Genomic DNA, 27246 nt, shown 5'->3' on the forward strand with positions numbered 1-27246 from the left:
TTATACTTACAGTCCATCTTTCATTAGCTTTGCTATAGTCAGAGTCACTTACAGACCAACCCCAAAGACATCAATTACTTCTTCATTTTCTTGATATCACCATGTTCAACAGAGGTAGCTGGTTGGTCACCTGCTTTAAAACTCCATTCTCTTATTTTCTTGACCCCATGCCTTGACTTTCTGTCTTGATTCTTGGTCACTCTTTGGGAAACTCAGGTACCTTCCTTGGACCCACACATCCCCCTTTCCCTCTTGTAAGGCCTACACAGGGCCCTGGGCTTTTCAGTGTCTTTTAGATATTTGTTGCTCCCAGCCCCTGTTTCCAGGGGAGTTTAGCCTTCTGGGTGGAGGCTCAGAGGTAGCTGATTATTTGACATCTCATCTTGGATGTTTACTGAGCATCTGCAACTTGGCATATACAGATTGAGCTCATGAGTGAGTATAATTTGCCAGAACTTCTGTCTTGATAAATGGCCTGGACATGCACTGTGGTTGGTCAGGCTGAGCCTCACTGAGTGAGCTTCTTCTTCATCTTTATGGCCACCATGACTCTTCTATGTCCTCTCTGAGCACTGCAAAAGGTTTTTGACTAATGATATATTCCAGTTCTTGCTGAAACTCAGGTCTGGTCCTCATAAGATTAAAATTGAAGCAATTAAGTCAGCCAGCTTTGATTCCTCAATGGTTTCTAGTTGTATGTAAATAAACTCTAACTCTTTATACAGAGGGCTTCATTGTTTCCTTGTCCCTGAGCTTCTGGTGACTGCTGCAGTCATCCAGAGATCGTGGTTGGTTAGAAACTGGGCTTGGGGGTAGACATTGAAACATGTGAGTTTCCCGAAGCAGGCTCCTTGTACCCATTTTTCCTTCATACAGAGCTTTTAGCCACACAGTCATTACCAGCCTCGTCTTCCTCATAGCCACTTGTCTTAGTTTTTGAACCTGTGTTTCCCATGATTAATGTTAAAGGAGGAAATGTATGATCTCCTCTTCACTACCCACTATCCTATGCATTGCACACTAGTCAGGGCTCAGTGGGTAGAGTGCAGAGCAATGGACACACTGCATCCTGCCATGGTTGCTCAGGCTGCTTGTGACTGCCTCTTGTATTCCTTACTGTCACCCACCAGCCTTGACAGCTGCCTCTCTCCTCTTCTGGCTCTAAAGAGACTCTTGAAGAATCCCAGAGACCCTGTCATGCACTGTCCATAAGCGGTCACCTTCTCCCTTTGCACCATTTTGTGTGACCTTCATCTCCCCTTCGTCGACCTCCATGAGTCAAAAAGCAGTTACCAGAAGCCTGGCTTTACATTACAGCCTGAGTCACTTCACAGTCATAGTCCCTGTGCCTGCACTCACTTGTCTTCTTTTCTGCTGCCCACATATCGCCCATCTGTGCTCACAGGACCCTGGTGGATCTCTGCAGGTGCTTCCTGCCAGCACGCTAGTGCTAGTCTACAGTCATTGCATTGGAGTTGGAGTTGATATCAGTCATGAAGCTACACTTCATGCCTTGACTGTCTTTTTTCCCACGTGTCATACACTGAACTGTTGATTTAGTCCTAGTGAGGCCCAAGCTCTAGTCCTTTCTCTTCCAGGTTGTCATCTCACTTGCCCTCACTAAGCCATTTCACAGGCCACTGTGATCCAGTCTCAGTCTCCCTACTGAGTGTTCATCTGCATGGGCTGTGTTAATAGCTCAACTCAGTTTGTTCTGCTCCATCTAGGCCATCCTATCCCACCTTCCTTCCTGTCTTTAAACTCTCCTTGGACAGCAAAGCCAGCCTAAAAACTGAATTCCCCAGGCCTTCCTGTATCTCCATTGCAGATACAAGTCACACTTCCTGCCTTGCCATCCCACCCAGCTGGAAAGGGCCTGGAATAATGTGACCTCATCCCTCCTGGCCATGGCTGTTAGGTCTGGAATGGGCATCCAGCATAAGGTTACTAAGCCATAGAGTAACAAAGGTGAAGGTTAACAACTCTGGGCTATCTTCCTTTCCCTGGGATTGACCTAAGCACCCAGGAAAAGTAAGAATTGCAAATGAATGGTGGTGAAATGTAGGCCAGGTCAGGGCTGTGGACAAACAACCTGTGAGCTAGTTCAAGGAAGGGAGAAGAAGCAGAGGAAGCAATTTAGTAGCAGGTCAGAATGAAGTCCATTGAGGGTCTAGTAGAGTCGTGAATAAATGAATCCCGCTCACCCTACAGTTGCTGAGCCTGTGCACCAGTCCCTGAACCTTCTGTGTCTTCTGGCTCCCATCCTCCGATGGCAGGAAGTCCTTCTCTCCTTTACTTCCTCTGTCATCCTTGTGAACAGCCCTCTAGTTGGGAGTTGGGAGTCTTTCAAATGGCATCTCCTTTTCCACCATGTTTGATACTGTTCTGACTTAGTTAATTTTCTTTTTTGCTGTGACAGGCACTTAACAGAAACAACTTAAAGGAGGAAGGATTTGTTTGGCTCACAGTTTAAGAGGACACAGTCCATGATGATAGGAGAGATGTGGCAGCTGGAGCCCAATCCCTGGTGGCCCTGCTCAATACATCAGACTAGGAATCAAAGCACTGAGGCCTAAAGATCGTACTGGGTTTAACTGTAAAGCCCAACCCAGAGACCCACTTCCTGCAAGTAGACCAAACCTCATAAAGGGTCCCCAACCACTCAAAACAGTGCCACAAGCTACAGACTGCTGTGTGTGCAGCATTTAACTGTAAAATATACCTTTCCTCATCAGCTTAGTTGCAGTATCATCATGTTAGTTTCTTCAAACCCATGCCCTGTGCCTGCTTCTCGGTAGGTGCCCAATGAGCCATTGAATAATCAAGTAAACAGAAATGAATAATCAAAATCCATCTGTTCTTTGTGCTTCCTATGTAGACAATCTCCCCATGCATGGTTTCTATTCTTTGTTCAAGTGAATTAGGGCTTGGGGTACAGTTAACATACAGATACACACACACACACACACACACACACACACACACACACACACACACACACACACACACACGAACGACCCGGGAGGGAGAACTGAAATACATTCAGTTAGCTTTGTTATAATTAATCAACTAGTATATGTACACCCCTGAATCCTGCGGTTAATCAGAAGCTATCTAAGAGCAATTTCTTCCTTTCTGTAGTCTCACGCCCATACCAGCTTCCTGACATTACAGATATTTGGTTAATTTCAAAACTTACCCTACTTCATGAGCTTGAAAGGCTTAATTATACTATTTCTTATCTCAATAGAGTTGAGGCAAGGCAGGAGTAAGAATGGGTCATTTTATTTGACTCAAGGATTTTTCCTTACTAGAAGGAAAGGCATATGTAGTTAAATAAATAGGAGTCTTTGCCATCCTATATTTGCTATATCCGTTCCATTGTGCAAAATCAGATGATACTGAATTTATGAATGATACATACAGATTTTTAGACTCTGGCTGGTCACATTTTATTACATATGTCCTTTTTCAATAGGTCTAAATTCTTGCTTGCTCAGAAATACAGCACTATAAGCTGGTTGTCTATAAGCATGTTGCTTGGATGGCATGGTGTGCTAGCCCATCCTGGAAAGGATCCCCAAGCCTAATGATGGTTCACTTAGGAACCTTCACATCACCAACTATGTGCAAGGTCACATGATGCTCATTATTTTAGGTGGCACTAAAGGAAAAAGCTTGGAGAGAATAAGGGCCACTAAGAGAGATGGATATCAGGGATAAAGGGAGAAAGAGGCCATTGTTCCTGACATGTGCATGAAACTTCAGTTGAAGGTTTAACATAATTACATCCAAATAAAATACATTAATGAGAGCTTTTCTATAATAATAAAAAACACTTGTCTTCTCTGTAGATAGACTATATGGCATGTATGCAAATTCTAACCCTATATACCGATAAAGTCAATCTCAGCAGAGTAAAGAGCATGCCTGCAAAACCACATAAAACACATGCTTCTAGTAAGGTTGTCATGAGCACACAGCAGCCCTTGCATTTTAAAAGTGAAGCAAGTGATCATGCTACTGGTATTGCTGTGGCTGTGTGAAGAAGTCTTACGACAGTGAGAGGAATGGTGTGGGCCCACTGAGTGACTGACTGGCCAGATAGGGGAATTTCCCTGAGAACAGGCTGTGTCTGAAAATGTGTTACTTGTAAAATGTTGGCAAATTTCTTTCAGACTTGTCATCAAGACTGATAAAAAAAAAATGAAAAGAGAGAACATTTGTAGATTGTTTTCTTAGAGAGTTTTGTGTGTTGCTGAAGAACTAGTTAGTTGAAATCATTTGGGGATAAGTTTAGGGGAGAATCCAGAAGTGAATCCCAAGATGCTGAGAGATGAAGGGGCTGGGAATTAGCTCAGTGGATAAAGCACTTGCTACACACACCTGATGGCTTGAGTTTGGATCTCCAGAGCTCATGTAAGAGGCTGGCACAGTAACATGTCTATAATCCCAGCAGTGCTACTAGGGGTATAGTAGATGGACTGGAGGCCCTCCAAAAGCTTGTGGGTAGGCAACCTGGCGTTGGTAGCAGCAAATGACAAGACCCTGTCTCAAATAAATAAGGTTGAGAATTGGCACCCAAGGTTATCCTCTGACCTTCTCCTCCTGCACACACTGACACCCAATGTTGTCCTCTGACCTCCCATGCACACACTGACACCCAAGTTTGTCCTCTGACCTCTCATGTACACACTGACACCCAAGGTTGTCCTCTGATCTTCTCCTCATGTACACACTGCCACCCAAGGTTGTCCTTTGATCTTCTCATCATGCATACACTGACATCCAAGGTTGTCCTCTGACCTCTCATGCACACACTGACATCCAAGGTTGTCCTCTGACCTCTCATGCACACACTGACACCCAAGGTTGTCCTCTGACCTCTCATGTACACACTGACACCCAAGGTTGTCCTCTGACCTCTCATGCACAATGTGGCATATGCATGCCTATGATCACATTCACAAACACATAATTTTTTAATAATACTAAGAAATGACAGAGACACAACTGGAGATCTGTCCTGCAGCTCCCATCACCCCTAGAAGTTTCATGTCCCCTGGACAGTCCCTTTATGTTCCACAGAACACCTGCTGGAAGCCTCTCCTACTCCACGTACACACTACTTTTAGCCATCTCCTTGTTTCTTGTTTCAGAGGGAAAAAGAAAGGTCTCAGTGAATGACATCTTCAATTTTCTTCTTGTTCTCCCTTCCCACTGCTTCTCTGCCCTGCCACGAGTGCATTCACACTCCCAGTGGATCGGCTGCCCCTTCTCAAACCTTCCTCTGTATGTGTGCAGAATCCTCCATCAGCGTTCTCTCCTGCCTTCCTTACCTCTCTCTCTCACTGTTACTCAAGGTATTGCCCTTCAGAGAGAAACCCTTTTTATACCCCATTTTTCCTTCAAGTGACAGTCTTGTTTCCTTTTCTTCCCAAACTTTGGAAAAATCTCCTCTTGCCACATATATGCCACTTAGCTCCCCTAAACTTGGCCTCACTCCATTCTTTAGAATACTCTTGCTCAGTTCTAGACCTGGAGTCATCAGATCCACCCCTTGCCAGTCACTGTCCTACCTGTTTTCTCCCAGGCTTCACAACCCCACCTGTTTCTTCCTTCTTGCCCCTAGTTTCTCAACCAGTTGCCATCTCTGCCTGCCACTGTGCTCACTTCTTCTCAGCTTCTGCCATGCCATCTTACTTCCCTGCCTACTTCCTTTTCGAAAAGTGGTTTTTGACTCTAGGCTCCCACCTCCCCGGCTTTCTGTGTTGATCCCTGGTGTCACTGCCTGTATTTGTATTTCTCACTTGAAATTTTTAACAGCAGGCTCACTCTTAAACTTTTGCCATCCCTGGACATTCTTCATGTGCTGACCAACTGAAGTCCAAGGTTTTGAGCTGGAGGCACCGCGCCCTTCACAAGCCTCTTCTAGCCCCAAGACAAGAGCCTGCAGAGCTCACATATACTTCCTCCACCTTCCCATGGTATATCTTGAGTCTCTGCATTTCTGTCATCTCTCTCTTATACTGGGGTGTATGGCATTATGATAATCAATCTATTTCACTCTCTGCCTCCTTAGCTCTTCGGTTTTGTCCTTTTCTTGATTATATATTATGTGTGAGATTATATATTATGCATGAGATTCTTCATATTAGTTGCTTAAGTTATGAAGATTCATAGGTTCTCCACTGTGGTAATTTCACATATCTCTGGTACAGTTATCAGTGTCTAGGACTGTTGGAATTGTCACATCTTGGGGATTGCAACTGGCATTTGATGGGTAGAAATCAGGGGTGCTGTTCAATATGTTAATATGTACGGGACAACTCTCAACAAAGAATTTCTGGACCCAAGGTGTTAATGGTCCTAATGTAGTTTCAGTGAAGTCACAGCATTGTTGAAACATAGCAAGTTGCTTGGTATGAATCACCACATTCAGATATACACTGAATGCTCTTTTCTCACCATGCTCCTGATTAAGAAGTGCAAACATTCACAAAATGTAATACAAAGCACAGTGAAATTCAAGACCACAGGAGAAATACACAGAGACCATAGAGCTTGAGATGAGCTCGAGAGGTTATGCAGAAGAGGTGGACTTTAAGATGCATTTGAATGATACATAAAATACGGAAACAGAGACAAAAGGGAGTTTTAGACATGGGACAAGCATGACACATGCATGGAAACAGTCAGCCCCATAGTCCTGTTTAGCCAGAAGATGGAGGCGGGTTGGTCATAAATAGAGCATCTATTTTGAGATATACATTGTGATAGGAAGGAATGCTGAATGTAAGTTTTCTACATTTTCCAAGCACATTGACATTGACCAAGTTACTTAACCTCTTTGGGATTTAATTTCTTCACCCAGAAGAGCAGGGTGGAATTTCTTCTTCCCAACCTGGTTGCTGGTTTTTAAGTTCTAAAGCACTGAATTGTGCCTCCCGTTATAAGAGATGATGCAGTACTTTGAGTGTATCATGATCTACTTACTTTTAATATTTTGTCATCATGCATTTGATGTCTTCTGAGGAGGGAAAGCACATGGTCAGAATGGCATCTCCTAACGATCAATGTGTCCATAGGTGAAATGGAAACGGAGGTTAAGACTAAGCAGAGGACTAATTGGGAGGCGGTTGAGGCAAAAGGTGGTGCATAGGTCTTAGTGTGGAGGAAGAAGAGAGGAAATGTTAACAAAGGAAGAGTACCCAGTCTTGGCATTTGAGTGACTGTGTAAGATGTTAGGAAGGGAAAGTGATATTGACTTGGATCAAAACTGGATGCTGGAGAGAACATAAGTTCATTAAATGAGAGACAGTAGATGCTGGTCCTGGAGGGCCAGATTAGATGTCCATGTTGAACTATCTAGAAGACAAATGGAAATGCAAATGTAGGACGTAGGCAGATCCCAGGACTGGGAAGGACTGTGGCTGTAAAGGGGGATCACTAAGAGGAGGGTAAAGAAACAGCTGAGGTGATGGATAGCAGCCCTTTGAGAGCTGTTTCATCTAGAGCCAGGAGGAGAAACAAAGGATTTGCATGAGAACTTGCAAATAAGGATTGCAAAGTCTGGAGAGAATCAGAGGCCAAGTATGAATGCCAAGAGGAGACTGTGGGTGAAGCTGATGAACACTGTGGCCCATTGTGAAGAGTTCAGGGGGATGAAGGCTGAGAAGTGATCATGGGGTTTGCAGATTACACAGTAGACCTTGCCATCATGTCTTGTGCATGAAAGCCATGTCACTGAAGGCTGAATGGAAGAAGACATGCATTCATATATGGGGAGAACAGAGTGAAAGTCATGTTAGATTGAGACTTTCTTTTCTAGATAGGGAAGACATGAGCATGTTTATTGATGAAGAAGGACTCACCAGTGGACAAAGAGATTGTTGACAAAGGCAGAAACAGTTGGTAAAGGTTCATCATAGCATAAACAAGATAGCAGAATTTAGGATGGGGGCTTGGTATGACCTTGGATGAAAAGAAGAGCGGAAAGTAGATTTAGAAGTTTGGAAAGAGAAAGTAGGCATGTGCTGTTTGATAAATCAGGATGTAAGCATTTGAAAAAGGAGAATGGGGGCTTAAGTCTGAGGAGAAGAGAGGGAGTTCTAAGTAGCTGCTGATGAACTGAGAAGCAACCAAAGATGACAGGCAGGCTGGTCCACTCCCTCCCTGTTCCCAGACAATCACATGAAGATTTAGCAGCTCTAAAGAAAGACAGGCTAAAGAACACAGTGCCTTCCGCCAGCCCCACACATGCCCACTTAGGCCTTGTTTACTCTGTGGCCTAGTATAGCCTATATATACACCCTTAGATTCCTCAGATACCTTCTGGGCCATTTCACCAATCACAGGTTTTGCCTGGACTTGCCCACCATACTCTGCCTGTACTTGAGGGTGTGTGGGTCCCTCAGCAGATGGCATCTGTGTCTTGCCAGTCACAGAAGGTGTCAGTTCAGCCACTCCTGTTCTTACAATCCTATGTGTGCCTACCTTCCAGCTACTACAAATGGCCCTGATTGTCTGGTGACATCCCAGATTCTCCTGTACAGATAAAGGATAGGCGAGTGGTAGGGCAGAGGGAGAGATGCAAAGAGAATCCCCCATCAAAGTGCATGCAGTACACATGCCCCTCTCAGAGATGGAAAGGGATGAGAGAATACATTTAAATGAGGCACCAAAGCCCCTGAGTTCTGGTGTGTGGCTCCATGTATGGGTCCTACTGCATTTCCCCAAGTCCTTGTTGGATGCATGTCCTGGGTCCAGTGTGAATCTCCACCTGTCTTTAAGCAGCCTCCCTCTTCCTGTCTGAATAATTTTCCATTCCTCACTGTCAGAGGAGCCTGCACACAAATCTCAAGTTTCCCATCTCACCAAAGTCACGCAGGAACACGGAGGGACACATATATCCCACTCTGTTCTTGGATACCTGGCCTGGATTCCACCTTCTCCCTTTACTCTCATGAAGTCCAGCTCCCTCTTGGCCCTGTCGGGTTTGGATGTGCCATGCTTTCTTTCGTGTTAGCTTGGTTCTTTGCTCTTTCTGATTGTGAAACCTAGGTGCCTACGTGGTGACACATTAACTGAACAACATCAACAGCGATGTCAGCCATTATTGAAGAAAATAATCCTGTGTAGTCAAGATGAGGAGATGAAAGGGGAGATGACTTTTCACCTCAGAGAGCTCGACGGAAATGGAGAACAAAAGAGGGAGGCAGCCTGTGCAGCCAAGTGGGTAAAGGGTGAGAGCAGACAGCTCCCAGTAGGGCCCACGGCACCAGTAGAGTCCCTGGGAGACTGGGATTAAGTGTAGACCAAGGAGACAGCAGGCTTCAGGAGACTGAATTAGGAGATAATGATGTAAAGGGATCCTTGGAGGCTGGCACTTGGTTTTGGAAGCAAAGACAGGACATGAGTAGCCTGGCATTAGACTGGAGGATGTGTATAAGAGGTGACCAAAGAGAGGGAGCAGTGACTTTGGGCCCTGGCTCTCTTGGTTTCGGGACTGAACCTGTGTTTCACTGGCATTTGGGGAGGGGAGTTGATCAGTGGCTTTGAGCAGGTAGAAGAAGCATGCAATGCTCTTCTACTTTAGCCATATATAGACAAGTGTAGCCCAGAGAGCCTGCCCCCAGATAATGGCTGTTTCAGTCCTTTGGGCTTCCACGGCCTCACTGTAGGAAGACAGTCTTAGTTTTGCAATTCTCTGAACTCTGAAACTCTCTTACCACAGAACATTTCTAGGAATGCTACCACGCTTCCCATCCTAGAAGTTCAAAGGGAACCCAGGAATGACTTTACAGACCTCACCTCTGAGTGAGTCTGGTATTCCAGTACCTCTATGCTTTGTGGGCAGGGATAGAGGGAGCCGTCAGCTGAGCACTGCAAAATGAAGTCAACTCATTTTAGTTTTAAGAACATCTTTGCCAAGTTTGTACAAAATTACTTCCCCCTTCACGTCTGGTGACTGTCACCACAATAATAGGTAAAAACAGGGATCATAATGACATCTGGAGAAAGGTAAACTGTGACACCCCAAGGCAGCGGACTGGGTCACTTCAATGCCCACACAAAGAGATGGAGTTGGGGGAAGGAGTACCACTTTGCATCATTGCCAAATCTGAAACATCATCTGTGTCAAGTAGGAACAGACCCCATGTCACACGGCAGCTTCCTCAGGAAGAAATTAGTTCATCTTGTGTGTATGTGGGAAGGGGCGGGGGAGGCTCTTGTTTATATTACTTTCCAAGACAGCATACTGCAACCCCTTGTCCAGCGTCAATTTGGTCGGTTGGCATTAACCCAGATTTTTCCAGGAAGTTAGAAGAGTGTTTTGCAGCCGTATCAAAGCTTATCTCTTGCATTGCTTGTGTACAGAGATTAATTGCTGTTTCCTTGCTTCATTTACTCAGACTCTCTCAAAATGTTACCCTATCCGTAGCCAAATGCCGCACAGTGGAAAAGACTGGTCGCAAATAGAACTTGGGAAGAGCCTTTTTGTTCAAAACCTAAATAACATCCTGTGTGAAAACAAATGTGACAATGGGCTATTATTTCTCACCCCATAATAGCATTGTTGTCACATCCCTGTGTCCTGGATGAATGAGGGATGGCACGCCATGTGGGAAGGAATAGGAGTGGGAGAGGAATGTGGGAGCCCTAGAGAAGCCCTTCGTGGCTTGGCATTTTCTGGGATGGAAATGGCTCCTTGTGGGAGGTAACTCAGAAGTTGATCCCTACAGGTGCCCGGCCACAGCCTCGAGTTCATTTCCAGAGAAGGGCCTTGAGGTTACCAGAGAACACCAGCTACAGTGACCTCACCGCCTTCCTCACCGCTGCCAGCTCCCCGACAGAGGTAGACAGCTTTCCTTATTTGCGAGGATTGGATGGAAATGGGACAGGTAATTTGAGTCTATTCTCTTTCGGGGCGGGCCTTATTCTTTTCCTGTGAGTTTTGGATATGGAAGAGGTGCTCACATTAAGTGGAGAGGGAGCAGGGCCTTGACCTCAAAGGTTCCAAGTTGATATGGTTACCTTTTACCAGCTGAAGGAGGCGTTCAGTCCACTACAGAATGGCATCTTTGTAAATTGGCTTCCTTGAGCCCTTCGGTAGTTGTCAGGGGCCTGAAGTGCCTTCTCTGGTTTTCCTTTGTTGGACTAAATATTTCAGCTCAATTGAAATTATCATTTTTTAAATATGAGATCAGAAATGAAGGGTTTCTGCCCCTCTGATCTCTGCCTAGTCCACTTACCTCCAGAATGTATCGTTAGTGCCACAGTGTCTCACCCAGTTGTCCCTGAGAGACTCTCAGCCCCACCTTCTCATCCACCATGTGCCCCAACTGGGAGGGGAAGGGTTGGTTCCAGTGACATCTAGAGATGAGCAAGTGACATTCCATGCTCCACTATTGATGGATCACTGAGGTGTGGTCATTGTTTACCAGTTCTAGCTGTGGCCATCAGCGTTCACCCCCATCTTTCTCTCTGCTTTTGGATGCTCACCCTCCTTTCCTTCGAGGCCAGCCTGGTCTACAGAGCAAGTTCCAGGACAGGCTCCAAAGCTACACAGAGAAACCCTGTCTTGAAAAACCAAAAACAAACAAAGGGGATTTGGGAAGGTACCCAAGGGAGGCTCTCCATAGACTTCCAGAGAGGAGCCAGGCTTTGAAGCTGATTTAGAATCTTCTGGATGATCACCAAGTCAGCTCTGTCATCGTCGCTGCTCTGACAAGACACAGAACTTACAAGATCAGAGAAACCAAAAGCCACCAGCCAGAAGAAAGGTGATAATCCCTTATCAGAGAAAGACCAAAGCTGTGCCTTCACCCTCTTGGGTGACAGCATGGCCCTCAAGCCTCCACCTTCTGCAGGAGAGGATCTTAGAATTCTAAGTCAATCAATCAGTCTCTCTCTCTGTCTCTCTCTGTCTCTGTCTCTCTGTCTCTCTCTCTCTCTCTCTCTCTCTCTCTCTCTCTCTCTCTCTCTCTCTCTCTCTCTCTCTCGCCTTTTCATCACACTTTATGTTTTAGACATGGCACGAAATTGAAAAGCAGACATTAGTGTTAAGTACTGCTAGGTATATTGCATTTCCCAGGAATGTTTTGATTAAAACTTTCATAATTTTTCAAGATTTTGCATGAATGCATGATTCTGAAAAGGCTTGTAAACCTTAAGCATCTCATCCATTTCTGTTGTTATGAGTAATTTTAAGTTGGAGGAAAGATACTTGGTGACATATTGCTTTTCCTCTATCTGTGGTTCTTTGGGGGGTGGGGAAGGATTTCTCTGTGGCTTTGGAGGCTGTCCTGGAACTAGCTCTTGTAGACCAGGCTGGCCTCGAACTCACAGAGATCCTCCTGCCCCTGCCTCCCGAGTGCTGAGATTAAAGGTGTGCACTACTACTGCCCAATGACGATTGATTTTTTAGAAGCATATTTATTTTAAAAATCAGTCTATTTCAGAGGGAAGAGAAAGACTGGAAGGTGACATTAAACTGCTTTTCCACTGACATGATTGTTCTGTTTCCTGAGAAACAATCAAGAGTTTTTCTGAGACCCAGTAGGAAAGGGAGCCAACCCATGGGGTGTCCATATGTGTCCTGGGAGACATGGGAGCCTGGGCTCCACAGAGCAGAGAAACTGGAGCACAGTTGCTACCGGCCTTGGGTTAGTTTGTGGTCAGGCTCTCTTTTGTCCTATAGTCACTTTCCTTGTCCTACATGGGCCAAAGATACCCTGCCATCTAGAGTCACACTCTTCTCCTAGTCACTAAGAAAACATAAAACTCTGTACCATTCCCATGGGTCTCAGTGAAATGACCTCCACTAACTACTCCAGGGAGACAGAGAGGGTAAAATGCCTAAGGTATAGCATTTTTGCTGCCCCAGAAAAGTTGGTGCAAGATGATATCATCTTTTATCCAAAATGTCTGAACGCTGAACTGTTTTGCATTTAGGATCAGTTTTGGATTTTTTAATATAGGCATAGACTTCACCAGAAGTATTGTGGCACCTAACTTTTGAATTTCAGAAAACTTCTGAAATGGCACTAAAACATGAGGACAAAGCGAATCTTAAGAACTGGGTAAAAACCATCTTGTTAAAAGCAACCAATTGATCAGAAGCCTAAATCGACACCATCCAGTGGCTCTTGCCCCTCCCTTGCCTGGTTGGCCTTACACATGTCTCTATCTGGACACAGACGGCCAGGTAACCTTGAGGTAGAGCAGGAAGGAAAGCCTATACAGAACTCAGTATCTTGTGTGCGATTGAAATCTCATAAAGAGATGTGGAAGAGAAATAATTTCGGCTTCTACCCGAGTCACTCCACAATAAAGGAAGTAGGGGATAGAAGGAGAGTCATGGGGTGGTGTAGAGTAGAAACAGGCATTTCATGGAGCATTGAGAGAGGAAAGAGCCTCCAGAAAGCAGAGGTGAGACCTACATGTCTTAGGACAGCCACTCCCATTCTCCCTTCCTCCCTTCTCCCTTCCCTCCCTCCCTTTCTCCCCCTCTACCTTTCTTCCCTTCCTCTTTCCTCTACCCTTTCTTCCTTTTTTCCTTTCCTTTCTTCAGTGTCACACTTGTGTCACCCTGGCTAGCCTTGCATTGGCATTCCTGGCTCACCCTACCAGGTGAGCACCATGTGCAGCACCATGCCTACCTCAGCTGGAGCTCTTTAAAAGCAGTGGCTAAGGACAGGAAGCTAAAGCATATTACTTGCAGTTTATCTGCTCATTTCTGCAGAGTGACCTAATGTCTCTGTTTACTTCTGAATGCATACAGCTGAGAGTATTTATGTCCATACACTCAAGAGGGCATCTCCCTTACCCTCCATCCTTAGTTGTGAAGATCAGAGAAACAGCCCTCAGAGAAGTGGAGTGACTTGGCAGGGCCATCTGGTTCCCGAAACCCATCTCTCTAGATCAAGGAAATGCAAGATGAAGAGAAAAGAGAATGTAAAGACATTGAGGAAGAAGTTGGAGGTGCTCTTTCTAGAACTTTCTACTTACCTGTTTGCAGGTTGATTCGGTCAGCTTCCTGCATGGGGCTTAGCAAAATAAAACATCACTTCTTAATTGGAAACCTTGTGTGTGCGGTGTTTATACAGCATCCTGTGAGTTACCTAATGTCTCTGGGGTTTAGATAATCTCTTGTTGAAAGGTTTTGACATGACTAAGAGCAGTACAGGGCAGGCCTGGCTTTGCTCTCCTGTCACCTTTAAGCTGTGGGTATGTGTATGTCTCAGTCCACAGTGCATGGTGAATTCTGACCTTTGGTTTTCTTATCCCAAAATGAAATGGTTTCTAAACTAAAAGATTCCTGACCTTGACTCTGTGATTACAACTTAAATCTTTTGAAGAAATCTTCTAGCAGGCCTTTGTCATCATGGAGAAACAGAGATGGGTGTATAGTCATCATTGTTGTTTACAAATTACTCCATGGAGAATTTAGCCATTAAATCATTGTTAAAACTGTAAAGCTCACTAGATTTGCTTTGCTTAGCCCAAATAGGCATGAGCTCAGATAGGTAGCTTAGGCAGGGTCTCAGATAGGAAATATATACTTATGTATACATTACATAAACATACTTATAATCTGTCTTTCTGCTTAATAGTAAGGCATAGTATAAATAGAAATAGCAGTAGTAAATAAACCATAAATAGTATTATATAAGAAATCATGAGGCTGGGCAGTGGTGACACATGCCTTTAATCCCAGCACTCAGAAGGCAGAGGGGGGCAGATCTCTGTAAGTTCAAGGCCAGCCTGGTCTACAGAGCGAGTTCCAGGACAAGCTTCAAAGCTACATAGAAAGCATGTCTCGAAAAAAAAAAAAAGCTATCCTGTATTATAAAATACCTTAACATTTTTTTAATATCTTAACATTTTTATCACTAAAAAATTAATCCTATTAAGGCAAAGATGTAAAATTATGACAGATTGTATTTTATGTGGTATTGTATTTCACTAAAGAAAAATTGCTTAAGTGTGTGAATATCACTCCCATATGCATTCTCTTAACTTATCTGTAGACAGTCATTTAAAAAGCACTGGCTTGTATAAAGGTCTCTAATGGAGAATAACTGGGATATCAAATTCCTTTTAAACAAACCAAAATAACAATGGCAACTAAAACAACACATACATATTTCATGTCTAAGTTTCAATCGTGTACTTCTAATAGAAGTAGTTAATATTTTGAAGCAATCCTTAATGAAGTTTTCTGTCTCTAAAATGTATGTTTTATGGTACCGACTTATCATTGGTTATATATGCTATAGATTTATGTCTTGTGATATACACACAGCTTATGTTTTGAACCTTTTTACTGTAGCTTCCCCAAACACTTTATGTTGTATTAAAGTCTTTCCCTCCATGGCTGTACTCTGAATCCTTGAGAGGCTGACACATAGTGATCATGAGTTCCAGGCCACAGGGTGAGACCCTGCCTTTAAAAAGGAAGGAAGGAAGGAAAGAAGGAAGGAAGGAAGGAAGGAAGGAAGGAAGGAAGGAAGGAAGGAAGGAAGGAGGAGAAAGAAAGGAAAGCAAAACAAAAGGGAGTGGACATTGCAAGCACAATTTGTTACAACGGGCAGACTTGAACCGGACCTCAGCTCTGCCATTAACTAGTATATACCCTCCAGACAGCTACTGCTATCCAAACCTGTTTCTTGGTAAAATGTGGGTTTGAACTTCCTAGTGAGGTTGTGGGGCTGAGGATTTCTGATATTAACAGAACCCCTGAACAGTGGAGGCTCTACTCAGTATGTGGAGTAGCGTTTGGTTTTTCTCAAAGGGTTGTTTCTGCAGCCCCAGGTCCTCCGTGCAGGTGATGGACGTGCTTCTTCCTTCCAGGAAACAGTACCCGGTATGACTTGACCCCCATCACAGCCGTCAGTGTGCACTTGCTCAGCAGTAATGGGACACCGGTGATGGTGGATGGCCCCATCTATGTCACTGTGCCCTTGGCCACGCAGAGCAGTCTGAGGCACAATGCTTATGTCGCAGCATGGCGGTTTGACCAGAAGCTGGGTAAGCAAGAGTCCCTGGGCATCCCCTCTGGAGTTTGGTATTTTTCTTTTCTGTTGTTTGTTTTGATTTAAAGGTGGATCTTTATAGGTCATGAGAGCTAAAATTGGCTTTCCTAATCTTCATCCTTTTAGTTTTTCTGAAAGTTCTATGATCTCTCTTAGTTATGTGATCTTATTTTTTTTTTTGCCTCCTGAAAAAAGGAAAAATATTTGACAACATTGTTTGAAACAAGGAATAGTCCCCATGATCCTACAACCTACAGAAAGATGCTAATCTATTTCTAATTCTCTTAGTCATTTGTCTGTCCACATTTATGTGTTATCAATTGCTTTATAAGAGGTTACCCTCAAATTTAACAACTTAAGATAACAATGAGCATGTCCTGTCTCACAGTTTCTCAGGTGCAGGAATCCAAGCACAGATGGTGAAGGCTGCTCAGGCTCAGGGCCCCAGCAAAGCTGGAGTGGGCCTGAGAGCTAGAGCTCTGTTCAGCTTACACAAGGTTCTACTGGGGCTAACAAGCATGCTCAGGACTCTGCCATAGTCACAGATTGACTGTAGTCCCTGGCAGCTGTTGGCCAGAGATTTCCACTCTTTGCAAGGCTGCTTAAACATGGCAGCTTGCTTTCCTCCGAGCCAGGGACATAAAAGAAAGTGAGATGCAAGTTTCTCAGGTTCTTCAAATAGAAGCTGTCCAGCCTAGGAGTAGTCACCAGGCAGGTTAGTGGAAGTGGTATCAGAATTGTTCTGTCTTCCACTTTTGCAGCCATTACAGCAGTGTCGGTATCTTCCCACAGCAACTTGATTCTGCAGTGTCAGTCAGTCAGTCAGGTGATGCAGTTTTCCCCTCAGTTAACTGTAACATGATTCATTTCATCAAGTCCTTACAATGGGGTGGGGGGGGGTGGACTACTCTAAGGCTGTGGTAAATACCTTTGTAGTTAAATGTTTGAATGTTTGTGCACAACCTTGATTTCTTTTTAGAGTGTGCTATGAAGGTCAAGCTTGTGACCAGCTTTTAACTGTCAATATAATGTTGTTAAATTAATGAAAATTATTGTTTGGATGGTTTGGTTTGGTTTTTGGTTTTTTGAGACAGGGTTTCTCTGTATAGCCCTGGCTGTCCTGGAACTAGCTCTGTAGACCAGGCTTACCTCAAACTCACAGAGATCTGCCTGCCTCTGCCTCCCAAGTGCTGGAATTAAAGGCATATGCCACTACCACCTAGCTAATGAGACATTTTTATATCAAATAATGTTTTTTTTAATACTTAACTCCTTGAATCAGTCAAAACATAATTTTTAGCAATTACACTTGAAAATAAATATCTTTTGGTCTTTCATGGAGTTTTTGTTTTGTAACTTCCCAAATAATTAATAAACTCCATAATAATTTTGAAAGATTGCTTCAGTTTTAATGTCTATATTAAAGTTGACAGTTAGGTGGATCATAACACTGTAGTAATATATACTGCATTTCTTAGTTAGGGTTTCTAATGCTATAAAACACCATTACAAAAGTAACTTGGGTGGGAAAGAGTTATTTCATCTTATAGCTGCGGTCCATCAAATCAGTCATTCTTGCAATATATACTAGTACATTTGCTAAAATCCCAGCATCAGTACCAGAAGAGTTCCTGTGAGGGTTTTTTGTTGTTGTTGTTGTTTTGTTTTGATTTGATTTGATTTGATTTGATTTGTTTTTTTGAGACAGGGTTTCTCTGTATAGCAGCTCTGGCTGTTGTGGAACTTGCTTTATAGACCAGGCTGGCCCCAAACTCACAGAGATCTATATACCTCTACCTCCTCAGTGCTGGGACTAAAGGCATGCACCACCACTGCCTAGCATCCTGTGAGTTTGAGACTAACCTGAGCTACACAGAAAGACCTTGTCTCCAAACAACAGAAAAAAAAAAAAAGAGCAGCATTTCTCAGACTCAGTTTCTTGTCCTTTTCTGGATTTCCTGTGGCTAGGCTGGGAAACCATCTTATCAATTCGTTGCATTATCTTGCTGCCTCCCATTTTCCCCTCCTACCACTGGGCCTGCTGTAGTGCTGCTTATTAGCCAAAGACTGCTCTCCTATGTGGTACTTTCTTGTAACAGCTTATAAGGAGCTTGGACCATAGCATGGCACACAGGTCTCTTTGGAGCCAGGCCCTGTTTTCCCAGTCACTGCCCAGACATACTGACCCTTCACCATACTTAGGCCTTGCCACTTTACAAGCAGATGCTTCAAAGCTGCTGTGGTTCATATTGCAAGCGTATGTTCTCCCCATGTCTTGTGCTAAAAGCCTGTTTCTCCGTAGATGGTGCTATTAGAGGGGCTCACACCTTTAAAGGATAGGGCCTATGGGGAGGAAGTAGGTAACGGGGCATGACCTTGGAGGAACCTGGCCTCTTCTATTCCCAATTCCCAGCCACCATGAGGTAAGCAGCTTTGCTCTGCCATGTATAATTCACCATGATAAGCCATGCTACCCGAACCCAAGAAGCAACAGAGCCAACTGACCATGAGCTAAAACTTCATGAACTATGAACCAAAATACATCTTTCCCCCCTTTAAGTTGTTCACCTTTGTAAAGCTAACTAAAATCCCCTAGGTATCACTGGACCCTTTCTGCACATATTTGCCTCAGTGGTACTAGCAGTGTGTGCAGAAGTGACTATGCATCTGCTTAGCCTTTGCCTGCTCCTGCAGTGTCCTGTCCGTCTTTGTGTGATTATGAATAGTTCCTGATTCAAGGCTTTATTGATCAGATAAGGGTACTTGCAACATTTTAAAAATCAGAATAGGAGCTGAAGAGGTGGCCCCTCTGCAGAGACCACAAGTTGAGTTCCCAGCACCCAACAGGGCAGCTCAAACCACCTGTAACTAAAGCTTCAGAGGATCCAATGTCCTCTTTTGACGGCCACAAGCACTTCATACGTACATTCAATTACAAGTAAAAATACATTTCACAAGAGTAAGATATAACATTTGAAAACAGATGATGGAGATGTGTGTATGTGTGTGTGTGTGTGTGTGTGAGAGAAGAGAGAGAGAGAGAGAGAGAGAGAGAGAGAGAGATTTTTTCCCTTTTTATTATTATTTTTTATTTTAGAGGCACTCGTGTTTAACAATAAATCTTTCTGCCAGCAGCCCCCCCCCGAGTTCTGCCTGCTGCGTGGGTGGCCAAAATAACACACAGAGATTTATATTAGTTACAGATGCTGCTGGTCAATGACTAGGATTTCTTACTGCTAGCTCAGTCTTAATTATCAACCATAACTATTAATATGTATATTTATAAACTTATCATATTGAGGACACTGGTGGCGCACATCCATTCTTCTCCAGATCACATGGCGATGTCTGTCCTACTACATTTCCCAGAATCCTCCTCTACTCCTAGTCCCACCTATCTTTCTGCCTCATTGGCCGAGTAGTGCTTTATTCAACAACCAATAAGATAAACATACACAGAAGGACTTGCCCCATCATCTCCTCTTTTCTGTCTAAATAAAAAGGTTTACCATTAACATAGTAAAATATATAACAAAACAGTTATCAAGTAAAAACTATAGTTACAATATTTAGTCCATTAACATTTAGCAAGATCCAAAGAAAACATTCTATCATCTATTCTGTCTTTGTGAGTCTAAAGTCTTATATGTAGCTTATCTTTTATAATAACTAAAGAAAACTATAACCATAACTATGTGTCTTCAACTCCAGTGAAGACCACAGAAGGATAATACATAAACTCTAGAATCGACAGAGACATGTCACTGCCTGGACAGTCACCCAAAGTTCCTCTGTAACGTTGGGGCATCCATCTTCAGCCCATAGGGCACAGTGTGTCTGGCAGACTTCTCAGTGAAGCAGGAAGTTTTAAACTGTCTGCCTGCATTGGCAGTTTGTCAGTCAATTTCCTCTGTGTCCTGTAGAATGTCTGGCAGATGCTTCCATGAAGCAGGAATCCTTTAGGACTGTCCATCTTGTTTTGTAAGTTCAGCAGTCACTTTCCTGTGGGTCCTGCATGTCCAGTTTATGCAGCAAAAAACAGTCCAGGCAAGAGCAGTTTCTTGCCCAAATGACTAATTTGTCATGTTGAAAGCAAACTGCATAACGAGATTCTTCGATGCCCATCTTCCTCTCAGATGTAATTGGTGTGCCAGGAGCAGTTGTGTCTCACTGTCAAGAAAAACCCTAAACCATTTAAATGCCATATATTCTGTAGGTCTTTCAAAAGTTTGAAGAATATCTATCTATCTCAAATACATCTCTGTATATCTAGAAAACCTAACTAACCTAACTATAATTTCTGACTATTACAGGTGACTATATAATCCGTATTTAATTATGCATTACATTTTAAAAGATCTGTATAAACACAATACCTAAACAAGAGGAGAAATATACATATCACAAAATTGTGTGTGATATTAAGAGAATAGTTGCAAAGGAGAACATTTACATTGGATTCCACTTCCCAACCCTGGAGCTTATGTCCTTCATATTATTATTTCCCTCCTTCCTGCCTCCTTGTCTTTCAGATGAATATATTTGAATCTAGGTGAATAAGCTTGGCTATTAAAATCTATGTTCCTTATGTGATGAAGCTTTCTCTAGAATTTCTTGCATATCACATGCACCATGACAATATGAGCATATTAAAGAAGCACGCTCACTCTCATCAGTGTATTCTGCGCATAGTTCACAATGAAATTTTATTTAAAGAATCGTTTTATGTCATAAGCTATAAATTGTCTACCGAAATATACCATGTCCTGGCTCTGGAGCCCTGTGAATGTCATATTATGTGATAAAGGGGTGTTGAAGATGTGATTAAGAATCTTTAGGTGGAGAGGTGAACTTAGATTATCCAGATGGTCCCTTTGTAATCACAAGAGGCCCCAGAAGAGAGACAAGACAGGATCAGAGTTAGAGAAGTTTGAAGTATGACCAGAGAGCAGGAGTTGGCGGAACATGCTTTAAAAATGGAGAAAGGAGCCGTAATCCAAGGAGTACAAGTACACAATGGAAGCTGAAAAGACAAGACCAGGAAGTTTCCCTTCAAACTCACCCTGCACACACCTTGGCTTCAGCCCAGAGGAGATGATTTTGGTTTCTGACTTTCAGAGATGTGAGAATAAATCTGGAAGAAATTAAACTATTTATATTTGTGGAACTTGTTACAGCAGCAACAGAAAACTAATACAATATAGAAATCAGTAAACAAAAAAAGGCACATTGTGGTAATCCCCATGGCGCTCTTCATTATATGCTTGATCTGCTTCCATTAAATGGCCTTTTTAGTATCTATCACAGAAGACATGACAGTCAAGTTCCTATTAGTTACAGATTGCCTGTGCAGAGCGAAGCCAACATCTGTATCATCACTCAGAAATAATAAAATTAATTAAAATGTAATTTCAGAAAACTTTAAAATTGGACAGATATTTCAAAGAAACCATATGTTCTTCAACTTCCTCAACTTGACTGAAGTCTACATATTTCATAAACTGCTTCAGCAGGCTGTTTCAGACTCATCCCTATTAGTTATTAGTTAATAATAACTATTAGTTATTATTTGTGGCTATAATAATCACTTGAAATCTTTTAATTCTTTAAATTATTTACTTTGGAGGTGAATCAAAATAATTGCCAATTCCAAATTGTTAAATAGGCAGAAATAGCAAGTTATGGACCCATTAAGAAGTTTTCACTTGAATCAGGACCCCTTAGCTAAAGCCTAGAAGCTAAGCATGATTTTTATATTTTTAAAAGACTGAAGAAAGAATCAGAAAGTGGAGAAGGAGAGAATGGGAAGATAAGGCCAGTGAGCTCTAAGTTCCCTCATGTACTCTGAGAAAGTTCTAGAAGTAAACTCTACAGCGTCAATGTAGCTGACAATGATATGTTCCTAAATTTTGCTGAGAATCCATGTTCTGTTGTCATCAAGAAAATGGTATCTCTGAGGTGATAGCATATTGTTTATTTTGATACACACATCAAAACATTAAGTCATGCACCTTAACTATATATAGCTTTTATCTGTCAGTTGTACTGAAGTAAAATAGAGACAAGTAAACATCAAAGGTCGTAGAACACGTGAAAATCATTAAAAAATGCATAACACACACACACACACACACACACACACACACACACACACACACACACACACACACACTAACATACCCCTCAGTAAAGTTTTATTGGAACATGGTCATGTCCATTTGCTGGTGAATTGTCTGTGAGTGTTTTCATCCTGTGACACCCAGTGAGTAGTGTCACTGCAACACCAACTCATGTCCCCACAAACCAAAAGGATTTGCTATCCAAGCCTTTTACTGAACTTCCTGTGACTCCTCATCTAAACACCTTAGCTGAGGAAGCTCTCTCAATTCACTATTGCCATGCAGGAGTGTTTTCTCTCTGTGGAAGGTGACTAGGGCTGGCCCAGCTGCCGCCTTCTTGATTCCTGTCACCTAAGCAGACTCCTGCATTCCCAGGAGTGACAGCTGGTATTCAGAGTGGCAGGCATTCACTGTAAGATGGAACTTCCAGGGCTTCCACCTCTCTTTCAGAGTGGCTTCTGTGTGAAAGATAAAACCAACAGTTTTAATACTGATGGAGTGACTTCTTGTTTAACTCTGACTCAGATCTTGTATCTGAAAGGATAACTGTAGGGGACAGTAAACCACACCATTAGAGGCTGGCTACAGGTGTGCCTGACCACGCCTGTTAAGGCGTGGTCAAGGTGAGGTCAGAATATTGGAAGGAGGTATTCAGGTTGGACACCTCTTTCAGATGACTTTAGGGTTTAGCTGAAATAGACTTGGTTAGGATGTGCAATAGCAGACTTCTTGTATTTCACCTTTATGATTGTTAATTTTGGATACTATACACTGTTAAGTTTTAATCCTCATTTAAACTAAAAGGGGAATTGTAGGGGACAGTGAGCCATACCTGTTAGAGGCTGGCTACAGGTGTGTCTGACCACACCTGTCAAAGGGTGGTAAAGGTGAGGTCAGGATGACACGCCATGGGCTCTTAAGGGACCACAGAGCGCATGGAAGCCCTTCTTCTCCTGTCCCTTCTCTCTGGCCTTGCTGCTGGGCTGCCCCTGGCATGCTCTGGCTTGCATTTGGCTGTTATTTATCTCAGTAAAGATATCTCGACCTTACAGATTACAGATTGTCTCTTGGGTCATGCAATAGATAACTGCAAATGTGTTCTTAAGAGAGAAGTTCTCTTGATCACACCATTAGAGGGGTCAATATTTAATGTGGTCATTTGGTCATAGTTGCCTTTTAAAAGATATTTTTAAAGATTCATTTTGTCATTTTTAAATGGTATGGGAGGTGCAAGAATGAGGGTGGAGGCGCCTTTAGAGACTAGAAGACAGCATCTATCCCTTGGAGCTAGAGTTACAGGCTGGTGTAAGTAACCCATATGTGTGTGAGGAACCAAACCTGGGTCCTCTGGAAAAACAGCCAGTGCTCTTAACCACTGAACCATCTCTCCAACCCCCAGTTGCCTTTTTTAATGGCCACAGTTGTCTTTACCTTTTTTTGCTTTTGGAGCAGGCAAAGAATTTTCCAGTATAGAAATTAAAATTTTTATATTTCAACCTGTTTCATCAGAGGCTGACCTAATAGATTAACACTTTACCAGAATACATGAATTGGTTTTATTGACCACATTACAGTGGGCTTATCAACACGTATACCCTACAAGGACTTGTTTGAAGAAGCACAACATACATGTTCCACATTGAAACATCTGCATGTACATTCTCTATGTGTTGTGCTGGAGTGCCACTTGCAACATACATGTTCCACATTGAAACATTTGCATGTACATTCTCTGTGTGTTGTGTTGTCATGACACTTGCTTTACACAGCAAAGGAAACTCCACTTGGTAGATGTGGGTCTTATCTTTTGAGGAATTAACAGGACCCTCTAACTTCAGTTCTTCTCATCGTGTTGTCCTCCAGCCCATGTGGTACCTGGTAAAGTGAGCAGTGTCCACACTTTGTTAGTTGTGTGCAAGTGTCAATTTGGTCTTTGATATAAGCAGTTTTCCTTCCCCTGCCTGGAGAAGAAAGTCGGTCATGGCAAATGTGTGTTAGCTGGGGCTATCTGGACAGTAAGGGCCACTTGTGTCCACTCCCTTTTATGGACATTTATTATTTCCTTGGTGTATAACTAGGGCAGCAGATGGCTTTCTGGACTATGAGGTTATATGACTTGTTGCCCTAGGGAATGGGCATCTATGAATAAGCAAACCAGGTCAGTGGTTTGAATTGAAAGTGACTGATCCTGAGTAATCAAAACATCAATAATATTTTAGATTTTGGATTTGTATTTCTGCCGTTTAAGGGCCACTCAATTTATTTGTTTCCTCTTACTCCAATGAAATGACAGAAAGAAAAGCCTACACTGAGAGTGAAGCTATGTTGTGAATTCAGTTTTAACTGCTTTCCCAAACCCAGCAGGCAGAGTATGTGTGGGTTGCTATAGAAATGGTGGCTACTGAACCAGCCTCTTATCACGTATGGCACATCCATAGCAGGTGCTCACAAATACTGTCATAATTGGTCTATGCAGTACGTCTGTCTCTACTTCCACTGGGACACTGCTGAGGATAAGCTGGGTTCAATAGTCTTTTAGGTAAGTTGTGGCCAGCTGCCCCTGGAGGCGGGGTTTATTTAAAATGCAAATGTATTTCATTTATTTGTCAATGTAGGTCCTTTGATGTAGCAAGCATATTGTATGGGTGTTGTTTGGGAGATCAGGGGTGGGGGTGGGGGGCAGAGGGGAATTAGAAATGTCTGCACCATTCTCTCAAATTTGATGCAAACCTAAAACTATTCTTTAAAAAATGAAGCCCAGATCATTTTTCTATGCCTCTCTGACATCAAGCTTGATCAAAGGATTACCTAGGTCACCAAGAATAAGTTAGAGACCAGCAAGGACTTGCTTAGATGTGTTTTCAAGGCTGACCCCAAATGCTAACATGGAGAAATAGATAAGAGATACAGATATTTAAAATCGTGTAAATATTAAACCGTTTGTCTAGATGGAGGATCTCAGAGTGGTTATGTTGTGGTTTGACTAACTTATAGGGATGCCCTGTGCTAAGCTGTATGGGTAAAAGTTAGAAATGGAGATGTTCATTTGTCTAACAATTTAAGTACACATGTTTATGTGGTGTTAACTTTAGAACTGTAAACACTACCTTTTATCCTGGAAGAACAGATGTGACTATTAAGGGTATTAAACAAAGGAAGGGGTTGGCTTACCTAAGAGTAATGTCAGTATATCCCTAAGAATGACAAATAGACCATTTCCCAGGGACGACTACAAAGACACATCCTCTCTGTGTAGCAAGGATGACCTTAAACTTGTGACCTTCCTGCCTCTGCCTCCAAGTGCTGGGGTTTTAAGTATGCATTTGGTTTATGGAGTGCTGGGGGAATTGAACCGAAGGGCTTTGTGCATGCTAGAGAAAGGCCTCTATTTTTCTAGATATGAAAATCAGGCTGAGAAGGAATTGGGTTTTGATGAGATTTATAGGAGGGGATGGGATAATTTGTCTGCAAAGACAGCTGGTGGAGCTGGGGTGGCATTGGAGAAACGCTGAGAGCCCAGTGAAAACCTTGTTTTGACAAAGATCCTGGGGCAGGGGCACAGACTATCCAATCTTCTTTGCTTTTTGAGACTCAGATGGGGAGGGGGGGAGTTTCATTGCTAGAGATTCTTTAGAATCCTATTGCAAAGTTCTGCCCCTAAGGATGAGAGTTAGACTTGTGCTGCCCTGTGGGCTGATCTAAGAGGGACAATTGTTTTCCAGCATTGCCTAGCAACTAAAAAAACAGCCTTGTAATATCCAACCATTTCTAAGCATTGTTAAGGCTTTTGTGTTGGTGGCCTCCTTGGAAAGATAATTTTCAGAAAATTAGCTCTTGGGTAGCTGTGGTTTGGGGCACTTTTGTTTTAAAACTATTCTTAGTGTGTTGGTTTTCTTAAAGTATCACTTTGTGTAGAACTAGAATTTACCATGCTTGGATTTAACCAAAACCATTTTTTGCAAGCCTGACAAATGAGTATTGCCTGCCTTTGTGGTTAGAGAGTTTACAAGTCAGTCCTTCTCAGAGAAATCCTGCATTCTTTGACAATTAACCATTAGTTACCACTGATGGTGTTGGTGGGGGTATGTGTGATAACTGCATAGCCTTCTACTGGCTTTTGATGTTTATTCTACTATAAGCCTAAGTGAAAAATAACTAGGACATTAATGGCACAAGTTATTTTAGAATTGTTGATGAAGACAGAGACTCATATATCTCAGACTGACCTCAAACTTGCTATGTAGCTAAGGATGATCACCTCCACCTCCTGAGTGCTAGGATTTCAGGTGTACATTACCACATCCAATTTGTATTGAGGATTGAACCAGGACTTTGTAAATGCAAAGCAAGCACTCTACCAACTAAGCAACACACCCAGCTGGCCAGATATTTACCTCTCTCTCTGTGTGTGTGTGTGTGTGTGTGTGTGTGTGTGTGTGTGTGTGTAATGTACCACTTATGTGCATGTGTTGGTGAAGGCCAGAAGAGTGTGTCAGACCCTTGCAACTGGAGTTTCGGGTGGTTGTAAGCCACCCAGTGTGCGTAGTGGGAACTGAACCTGGGTCTTCTGCAAGTACAGCCAGTGCACTTAACCACTAAGCCATCTCAAGCCCAACCCCCTTTTTTTTTTCAAGACAGAGTTTCTCTGTTTAATGATCCTGGCTGTACTGGAACTCAATATGTAGACCAGGCTGGCCTCAAACTCACTGAAATTCTCTTTGCCTCTGCTAGCTGGGATTAAAGGCTTGCTCCATCACTGCCAGGTGCCTTCAGACATTTTTAACATACATTTACACCCACTTCCTTTCACTTGAGAGAGTAATTACAAAGTGAAGGTATCTTTGGTAGGTTTACACCGTTCATGTACAGTTTCTAGCATTACCGAGAAAACAAGAAGTCACCGACCAGCAGTCACAACAAATTGGTCTTGAACACCCACTCCTCTTGGTGTATGAGCTATAGCCAGTTTCTTAGCCTATGAAAGGAGTATAGTAGCTAAAAACCCTGCATCACAGAAATATAAATGGAGAGATGTTACAGCAGGACCAGGCACTTAGGGAAAGCCTTCATAGCCGTCCCCCTCTTCC

General features: G+C 42.9%; 1 protein-coding gene across 4 annotated transcripts in view; it reads left to right on the forward strand.

Annotated features, from left to right (window-relative positions):
• Window positions 1-27246, forward strand: part of Fam171a1 (family with sequence similarity 171 member A1) — a 121755-nt gene that overhangs the window by 71645 nt on the left and 22864 nt on the right. For 2 of the 4 annotated variants that reach the window (XM_027405228.2, XM_027405227.2), the window contains exons 4-5: window positions 10746-10904; window positions 15859-16035. The exons of 1 other annotated variant lie outside the window; for it this stretch is intronic. In XM_027405228.2, coding sequence (XP_027261029.1) covers window positions 10746-10904; window positions 15859-16035 — 336 coding nt within the window. The remainder of the gene's footprint in view (window positions 1-10745; window positions 10905-15858; window positions 16036-27246) is intronic. One more of the 4 variants, XM_035442821.1, reaches the window with a different exon arrangement.

The sequence above is a fragment of the Cricetulus griseus genome, chromosome 3 (assembly GCF_003668045.3).
Source record: "Cricetulus griseus strain 17A/GY chromosome 3, alternate assembly CriGri-PICRH-1.0, whole genome shotgun sequence".
Taxonomy (NCBI): domain Eukaryota; kingdom Metazoa; phylum Chordata; class Mammalia; order Rodentia; family Cricetidae; genus Cricetulus; species Cricetulus griseus.